Below are 10,176 nucleotides of genomic sequence, written 5' to 3' on the forward strand. Positions count from 1 at the left end.
AGCTGTAAGTACTTACAACACTTTTAAGCAAGTGCGATAAACCAGTGACCTGCGCTATAGTTCTTATGTATAAACTTTCAAGTTAAGACATAAAATAAATTGAATAGCTATCAGGTTGGTTTAATAACATCACGGACCTCTGTGTAAGAGAACATAAGGAAACTTAAATACTGAACAATCGTCAAACTGCACGAGCAAGAAAACCTACTTGTGATATTCTAGACACACGCGAGACTATTAAGTTGGTTATTTAAGTAAATTCGGAGAGAAGTAAGATTCAGGGTAAGAGGGCGTCAAATTACAGCTAAAATGACAAAATATGATACGGAACTCCTCTTCAGAACAAGTAACGTGTTTACGTACTGTGCACTTAGCATTTGGTGGGCGAGTTCAAGATTCTAGATCATAAAATCGAAACGTTTTCTGACAGTTGAACTTCTGAAAAATATATTAAAGAGAAATTTCTTTGGACGAATAACCTTATTTCAGGGAATGAGTTCAAATCTGGTGAAAAATGGACAGCTGAGCCACCAGTAGCTCAAAGATTATGTAAAAATTGGAATCAAAGACTTTTGGCACTGATATTATTAATGTTTTTATTTTCTATTTGTACTTTTAAAATTAATGAAAGAATGAACGATGTGATAACATGCATCATGAGTAATTTATCTCCATGTTTTATCTTTAGAATAATGAACTCGGAAATTCTTTTTCTTTTATTTCCACAAGGGAAAATGCAACTTCTAAAACACACCAAGTTTATATAACCTGCTCGTATCATACAAAAGTGCCAGAATTCATTTCTAAAATTAATTATTGGAAAAAAAAATCCACACAAAGATATGCCAAGAAGAGTTTTATTATTTTACACTGAAATTGTATTTGTGTAGGTGATCTCCACGGAGTGTATTTTAGTGTGCTGAGGGATCTCTACATAGACATTTTTAGTGTATTCAGGGATTTCTACAGAGGTTGGTTTTAAGTGTATTAGGGTATCTCTACAGAGGTTGTTTTTATTGTATTGGAAGATCTCTACAGAGTGTTTTTATTGTAATAGGTTACCTCTACAGAGGGTGTTTTTCTACAGGGTGTTCGGAAAGTCACTGTACACTTATATATTTATTAACAGACATGTTTCAATATAGAATACAGGAGGTAAAAATGAATGACAATTATAAACAATGTTAAAAGTGACCCCCTTTGGCATCAATACAAGCTTGGATCTTTCTTATTTTGTTTCTAAACACTGCTATCAGTTGCTGGCTTGAAATAGACTGAATAAAATATCATTACAAAACTGCACAGTGACTTTCCGAACACCCTGTATATTACGAGATGTCTATAGGATATGATATTTCATGTAGCAAATTTCTACTTGGGTGTTATTTAGTGTAGTTGGTCCATTCGGAAGACATTACTAAAGTGCCTCGTACGCACTCAGTTGGACCAGTATGGTAACCTCATACTCAGTTGGACCAAGGTTATAAGCTTGATTCACTGTGTCTCTCAGTAAGACAGTAATGGTTTGTTTAAAATTACAATTTTTATTGTCTAAAAGCTGAATTTTATTTATGTGCTCTGTTTGGTCAACTGATCAACATAATTAAGTTTTTATTACTGCAGTTTCATTATTTGAACATATATTTTTGTTAGAGTTTAATTTGATTTGTTAAAATGACAGTCTTGTAAAATCTTACTATTTTTAACAACCAAAATACGCTTCCTGTGTCAGTGGTAATTTTAAGGACTTATTATGCTAACATTCAAAGTTTGATTTATACAGTTGGTACAGCACTGATAAACCATTTCAAGCCATATACCTTAAAGCAAACTAATAACCTATTTTATTTGTTTGTTTTTTTCTAGTTATTTGGATTGGATAAATGTTATGACGTATGATCTTCGTGTGTATTGGGATGGTGTTGCTGATGTCCACAGCCCTCTCTATCGACGCCCTTTTGACAGATTTGCGTATGAAAATGTGAATGTGGTAAGACTTACTTGTATGATTTTTGAATTTATAAATACGTTTATTGTGGAACACAAAAAGAAGTAGTTTGGTAATGCTAAATAATTGTAGTTTGTAGTGATCGCTAAAATTTAATGAAATAAAGTGTTTTAATTTATCAATTTTAATATAAAGAAGTGATCATTAGAGCGAAAAACTAATGTTCTAAATAAAAATAATTAAATTTTAGCAACAAAAAAGTTATTTTTCTTCACCAGGTTAATAAAGCCGAAGCATCCAGTAGCCTAAAGTCTTTGCATGAGTTTCTTTATAAATGACTTATCCGAAAACTAATATGAGAAATCCAAATCAATTACAATTTCAGTTTATATCGTTGGATAAGAAAAAATCAAAACAAAACAGAGAAAAAAATTACATTAAACGTCGATGGCTTTGCGCGCATATACTAACACCTAATAAACATTATTTTATTCAGAACGATGGGCTCTACCTATGGGTAAGGATGGGAGCTCCGAAGTACAAGTTAGTAGTTGGTATACCATTTTATGGTAAGGCATTCGAACTCCTTTACCAGGACCAACAACACCAAGGTGCTCCAACAAATAAAACCTTCCAGACAACCTTAGCGTATTATGAGGTAAGGTTGGGGAATGTTATCAAGATGAAGACAACATTCAGAAAACCGTTCATACAGCGACCCTTATAGGGCTTTCTTTAAAAGATCGTACTAACTAACATGCAACCTGATTTCAAAATAAATTCTGATAATATCATAAAGAGATGGGTGTGGTCTAGCGGTGAACGTGAACGGACTGTTAATTCGAGGGTTCACGGTTCCAGCCCCGTTGCCACAAAACCACACTCTGGTATACGGGGGCATAACTATGTTATAAGAGTTATGGTGGATGTTCTTGACTAGCTGCCCTTCTAGTTTGTCATTTTAAGATTGCACGTGGCTGCGCATCTTAGCTGTAACCACGGCTAAAATTGGGGGTATATACGTGGACTTTTACGAAATCCTCTGTGCTGAAAATTATGTACAAACCCGTTTTTTTCATACGATAATAGTTCAGTTAATGCACACAATAAAACGCGCTCTTATGTCTTTTCTACAACATTATTTACTCACCGTTTTACTTCTCTTTTATTACATTCCCTTTAAAAAAACATGCTCGCACTTTTAGCCGTGGGAGTTATAATGTAACAGTCATCCCACTATTCGTGAGTAAAAGAGTAGCCCAAGAGTTGGCTCTGGGTGATGATGACTAGCTGCCTTTCCCCTAGTCTTACACTGCTAAATTAGGGACAGCTAGTGCAGATACCCCTTGTATAGCTTTACACGAAATTCAAAAAAACAAACAAACAAAAATAGCACAGGTTTCTGAAAACGTAATTATTCAGGTCATATAAGGTACAAAAACCCGTTAACAGTTTTAGTGAAAATGAAACATAGCAATTAATTATTTTCGTTTCAGAGTTAATTTTCAAGACCTCAGGTTCACTGTATGTATTTTTCCTTTAGATATGTAAGCATGTTCAATCAGATGGTTGGATAAGGCACTTCGACGATATAGGCAAATGTCCTTACATCATCTATAACGAAACCATGTGGATGGGTTACGAAGATGAAGAGAGTATTGGAATTAAAGTAAACCAAACATTTTTCTTTGTTTTATTCAACAATCGAAATCTTTAGAGATAAAAAAATTAATTTATTATTATTTTGTTTAAAAACCATGCAATCACTCAGAGGTCAATTGTCATTGACCGAATATCTACAATCATTTACAGAATTTGCTCAAAATTTCTTAATCGATACAATACTGACGACATTAAGTTCAAATCTCTTCCACATGTTCATGAACATGTTATAGTATTATCTTTAAAGAATCTGCAAAAAAAACAAAACAAGAAAAGTTTCTCAATTGTATGGTTGTACAGTGACAACCGATTTTTTGGGATGACCTGTAGCGGTTGAGGAATATTGTTCAACCAAGAGTAACGAGACACTTCTTCTTGTTACAAACAAAATTGTATATCATGAGCCAAAATTATTTAGTTCATAGTTTATCAGACTACTTTAAAGTTTTCTTTTATGTCCGTGTGTTTGAATAATTGACTTCATTCTACCTTTTATTGTGTAATGAATATCTCGTGCGTGGACTGATTAGCATAAAAATAAACAAGTCATGAAATAAGGCGAGTGTACAACTGCCGTGGACGTCAAACCGTAACATAAGTATTTTTAAGTAGATAATGGTATTGTAATATTTTATGATGGTGTTGTAATCTCATATGTTTTTACTTTTTGTGTTGTTTATAAGTATTTCATTGTCTTGTTCTGTGTTTTTTTACAGTTAGACTACATCCGAGACCATGGTTTTGGAGGTGTGATGATGTGGGCAGTCGACCTTGATGATTATCTTGGATCATGTGGAGAACAGAATAAGCTTCTGAAACTATTAAATAACAAATTAAATGATTATGTGGTCCCTATTCCTGATTCACTTTGATATTTAAGGATATTTTGTACAATAGCGGATGGGTTTTCCCCAGGTTTAAATTTTAGAAATAAAGATATTTTACTGTTTCAAGGAACATTTTTTTATTCCATAAAGTTTGAGAAGAATATTTGTGTAGGTTATCTTTACAGACTAGAAGTATAAGGTGGTATAAGTTATGTAGAATGGACTTATAAATAATGCAGAAATCTGAAGCTTGATTTCTTATGGTAGGCAAAGTGCAAGCAGACTTTTGTGTAGTTTCGCACTTATTTAGCAACAGTATAAAAATGTATACACACGATGTGAAAGTTTATTGATGAACCATCCTGGTAACTAGTATAAGTACCTCTATAAGTTAAAGTAGTTGTAATGCAGCAAACGTCCCCTACAAAAATGTCGTTTTGTCTCAATGAATCCCCCCCTCCCAAAAGGTAAAAGATTACCATTAGTTTCAATACTCGTTGTTATATTTAAGGTAGAAAGAAACATGGTTATAGTTCATATTCATAAATTTGAAACCTGGTTGTTTGAAATCACCCATCCCTGAAAATAACTTGTACTTAGAAATTAGTTGTTTGGGATGAACAGTCAAAAACGAGACATGCTCGACAGAGTTCATATCCGACGATTAGCCTGGCCACGGGAGAGTGGCAGTGACTTGCTTTTCAGACCATTCTTTTGTGACATTGACCTAAACTGTGTGAACATCATCTTTTACTTCTCTGGTTAGCTGTTTATTATAGAAGACAGGAAGAAGGTCTCAATAGAGAACTGTGATGAGCTGAGCACTAGTGACTGCCCCGTCCCATACTGCCAACCCAGATTTTCTCGTTAATTGTAGGCACTTCAGTTGATGTTCTTGGATACGGTAGTCACCAAACCTATAACCGTCCACTCTCTGAAAATTGTGGACGTCTGAACAGTCAGTGTCCTTAAAGAAAGGGAGGCGTGATGTACACTGATGCTACCTTGCAGTATTGCCTGGAGTGAGGAATGGCTTCCATCTAGCTACTCTTCCATTCTAGCCCATGCTGACGGCACTGAGACACAATTGCCAGTTCTCCATCTAGTGGCCGTTTGAAGTAAATCGTTCTTCAGAGTACGAAGGATCCGATTTGTGGACTTTGTGTATCAACTGTGGTTTCTAGAATGTGACTGAAACTTTATTGTCACTGTTTTCAATGGCATTGAAAGTAAACAGACGAACCCTTGCTGACTATGGCGCATTCACTTCTACTCCATGCGGCCTTTCGTTCATGGTATGACTGTATTCTGTAGTCTTTCTGGGTAAGGAAATTAGGTGTTTAAATCCAAAGATATGTTTCTTATACCCAACACACGAGCCGAGCGCATTAACTATCAGGCCATAGCTACACATCCGCAAGAGGTGAGAAGGAACACTTGAGACAAAAAAAAAAAAGTGATAATGGGTAGGTTAACACAAGTCTGAATGAAAAATGTATTCTGTTTCATGCGATGTTTTGAGCAGATACCCATCATGAAGCAGTTCATACTTAGAGATTGCTCAGAAAATTAAACGAGTCTTCATTTAAACATGTTTTACCCTATTTCATTGTTACTTTTTCTTGAACTTATGGACAGTTCATAGTTAGATTTAATATTGTTGTAAGCTATATTTTTAATATTGTAATTTGTTTCTTTACTAACCAATAAATAATCAGGAATATTATTAAAAAGAATGGGTCTGATAATGCTTCCTGAGGGGTATCTTCATCGTAGGCCTGTCTCGTTCAAAGCACACCACTAATTTACATAATCCATCTTGTAAACGAGGACGATGGTTTTCCTGTGCCAGTTTCAAAAGTCCAACTGTACAGGAATCCACATGCTTCCAAGAAAGGTACTTCTTTTATGGAATAGCATGAAAACCCAATTGATTCTTCAACTGTTTGAAATATGCAACAGTTGAATGTAAAGTATAAATGGGAGTTTTATCTTGGTGAACCCATACCTTGTTCGTCTTGTTTTCGGAAGTATTGTCGCTTGGGGCGTCTGCACTTCGCTTACCACAGCTGGGGTGTAACTTGTTTCAAGTCTCTTTCTGGATGGTTCTAATTTCCCAAGTTGCTTCATATTCCTTTATTTTCCATTGCTATTAAATACAAGGGATATCCCTATCATGAACTCTCTAATTTCCCGATCTGAATCTTTATTATCAGAGTGTGTGAATATGTTGAGTTGGAAAGAGATGTTACACATTCTTCTCGGAAACAATTTTTGGTAGCATCACACTACCTACAAAACATCAATCAATATCAAAATGGAGTTCTGGTACTTACCGTTCCGCCATGGCTTTATATAAGAGGCCTGGCATGGCCAAGCATGTTAAGGCGGGCGATTCGTACTCTGACGGTCGCGGGTTCGCATCCCCGTCGCGCCAAACATGCTTACCCTTCTAGTCGTGGGGGCGTTATAATGTGATGGTCAGTGATATCGAGAAAACCCACTTGTATTGAAATATATATGCAAAAACGGCTCATTTGGGTTAAGAAAATATTTTACATAGAAGAGCGAACAACGTTTCGACCTTCTTCGGTCATCGTCAGGTTAACAAAGAAAGAGGTAACTGACCGGAAACTGACCACATGTTTGAAAGGGGTTGTGCAACTGAGTGTCGGAACGTAGAGGGCGGTGTTAGATGTTTGAATATATAATTTTATTTATTTTATTATATTAATATAATAGGTATAAAGGGGTTCCTTTATATTGGTTTATTTTGGGTTTAAGTTGTTGTATAAGTAAGGCTTCTTTAATTTTGCGTTTGTTTATGTTTGTTTCTTTATTTAGTATTTGAGTGTTTTCTATGGTTATGTTGTGTTTATTTGACTTGCAGTGTTCAAAAACGCGTGAATATGACTTTTTATGTTCTTTGAATCTGGTTTCCATTTTTCTACTTGTTTCTCCAATATAGAAGTCGTGGCAGTTATCACATTGTATTTTATAAATAATGTTGGTGTGGTATTTGTCAGTGTAGTTTTTACATAGTATAGTTTTGTGCCTGGTTTTTGAATAAATTTGGTATTAACTGGAATGTCATATTTTGTTGCTAGTTTTTGCCAAATGTTGGTTATTTGTCTGCTGATGTCAGGAATATATGGTATACAGCAGTATATGGTTTCATGATTTTTTGATTCGTGAGATATATTTACTTTTGTTGGTTGATTTTGCTTTCTGTCTAGGTGTGTGCGTATAATGTTTTCTACGGTTTGTGGAGGAAACTTATTGATGTTGATGAAGTATTGTTTTATTTTGTCTAATTCATCGTTAATTTTATCTGGTGAGCATAGTTTTATGGCTGTGTTTATTTGGTTTCTTAGTATGTTGAGTTTTTGTTTTGTTTCATGTGCTGAGTCCCAAGGAATGTATAGTCCAGTATGGGTGATTTTTTGGTGGATTTCTGTTTTGAATTGTGTGTCGGTTTTTGTAATTTTGAGGTTAAGAAATGATATTTGATTGCTTTCTTCCTGTTCACATGTGAAGTTAATGTTGGGATGTATAGAGTTAATGTGATTGAAAAAATTAAGTATGTGTTCTGTAGATTTGAATCTCGCAACTGTGTCATCTACATATCTGTACCAGTATAGTGGTGGATGTAATGTTGTGTTAATTGCTTGTGTTTCAACTTGTGTCATAAAAATATTGGCTAGAACTGGTGATACTGGGTTGCCTATGCTTAGGCCATTTGTTTGTATATAGTTTTGGTTGTTGAACATGAAGTTTGTCTTTATCGTGGTGAATTCTATGAGGGTTGCTAATTGGTTACTGGGAATGTCTGTAGTTGGGTTGGGGTCTCGGATATAGAGTTCTAAGGCTATCTTGCAGACTTCAGTGGTTGGAACTTCTGTAAAGAGGGATATAACATCAAAACTGGCCATTAAGGCTTTATGATTAAGTTGATTTAGATTAGACTTGAAATTAAAAGAGTCTTTGATGAATTAGCTGGCTGATGTTACATATTTGAAGAATGCCCATGCTATGTATTTTCCAAGATTGTAATTAAACGATTCATATGTGGACATTATTGGTCGTAATGGACAATCTGGTTTATGAGGTTTGGGGATGCCGTATATTTGTGGTGTGCGTGAGTCGGTTTTACGTAGGTAGGAATAAAGTGTTTGTGAAATTGTGTTGGCTTTTTTCATCTGTAGTAGTAATTTGTTCAGTTGTGTCTCGTGTGTCTTTGTTGGATTTGTGTGTATTGGTTTAAATTTGTTCGTGTCTGATAGGATGTTCTTCATTTTTTGGATGTATTAATTCGTGTTCATTATGACTATAGCGTTACCTTTATCTGCTTTTAGAATTTTTATGTTTTTGTCTTGTTTTAGGTTTTTAATGGAATTAATGTCTCTTTTTGTAAGGTTGTTTTTTAGTTTTCTGTTTTGTGAAATTATGTTGATGGTTTTGTGAGAAAATTTTTTGAAAAAATCGTTTAAGATGTTGTTTTTAGGTGTTTCTGGAAAATATAAATTTGTAATTTTACCTGGGAAGTTTGGTTGTTGGATGTCAATAAAATTATCTAAGTTGTCTTCTTTCTGTTGGTTGTTTTTGGTTGTTTCTTTGTTTTTGTTTTCTGTAGAAAGTATCACCAGTCTCCTGGCTAGATATTCTAAACATGTTTTGATTTCTATGGTTGGAATGTACCTAGGTGCTCTTGCGAAGTTGAGTCCTTTGTTAAGTAGATGTATCTCGTCTGTGTTTAATTGTCGGTCGGATCTGTTAATTATGAGATCAGTCAATGGTTTGTCATGTTGAAGTCTTTTCTGTTGTTTGCATCTTAGTATACTGCTGTATACCATACATTCCTGACATCAGCAGACAAATAACCAACATTTGGCAAAAACTAATAACAAAATATGACATTCCAGTTAATACCAAATTTATTCAAAAACCAGGCACAAAACTATACTATGTAAAAACTACACTGACAAATACCACACCAACATTATTTATAAAATACAATGTTATAACTGCTACGACATCTATATTGGAGAAACAAGTAGAAAAATGGAAACCAGATTCAAAGAACATAAAAAGTCACCTTCACACGTTTTCGAACACTGCAAGTCAAATAAACACAACATAACCATAGAAAACACTCAAATACTAAATGAAGAAACAAACATAAACAAACGCAAAATTAAAGAAGCCTTACTTATACAACAACTTAAACCCAAAATAAACCAATATAAAGGAACCCCTTTATACCTATTATATTAATATAATAAAATAAATAAAAATTATATATTCAAACATCTAACACCGCCCTCTACGTTCCGACACTAAGTTGCACAACCCCTTTCAAACATGTGGTCAGCTTCCGGTCAGTTACCTCTTTCTTTCTTTGTGAACCTGACGATGACCGAAGAAGGTCGAAACGTTGTTCGCTCTTCTATGTAAAATATTTTCTCAACCTAAACGAGCAGTTTTTGCATATATAATGTGACGGTCAACTCCACTATTCGTTGGTAAAAGAGTAGCCCAAGAGTTGGTGGTGGGTGGTGATGACTAGCTGCCTTCCCTCTAGTCTTACACTGCTAAATTAGGGACGGCTAGCACAGATAGCCCTAGAGTAGCTTTGTGCGAAATTCAAAAACAAACAAACTTTATACAAGCTGTGGTTGTCACGTGTGTTGTCAATTTGTTAATACAAAATATTTTAAGTATAACGGATTAAGTATTCCT

The 10,176-nt window shown here is 34.7% G+C and overlaps 1 protein-coding gene across 5 annotated transcripts in view; it reads left to right on the forward strand.

The window, feature by feature from the left end:
* The window catches only part of LOC143240012 (endochitinase-like), a 38,893-nt gene extending 34,330 nt beyond the window's left edge, over nucleotides 1–4,563 (forward strand). For all 5 annotated transcript variants that reach the window (XM_076481769.1, XM_076481768.1, XM_076481767.1 and 2 more), the window contains 4 exons: nucleotides 1,867–1,990; nucleotides 2,445–2,606; nucleotides 3,492–3,617; nucleotides 4,327–4,563. In XM_076481769.1, the coding sequence (XP_076337884.1) occupies nucleotides 1,867–1,990; nucleotides 2,445–2,606; nucleotides 3,492–3,617; nucleotides 4,327–4,482 (568 nt within the window). In that variant the 3' untranslated portion in view covers nucleotides 4,483–4,563. The remainder of the gene's footprint in view (nucleotides 1–1,866; nucleotides 1,991–2,444; nucleotides 2,607–3,491; nucleotides 3,618–4,326) is intronic.
* Nucleotides 4,564–10,176: the final 5,613 nt, after the last annotated feature.

This window comes from Tachypleus tridentatus, chromosome 13 (assembly GCF_004210375.1).
Source record: "Tachypleus tridentatus isolate NWPU-2018 chromosome 13, ASM421037v1, whole genome shotgun sequence".
NCBI lineage: Eukaryota > Metazoa > Arthropoda > Merostomata > Xiphosura > Limulidae > Tachypleus > Tachypleus tridentatus.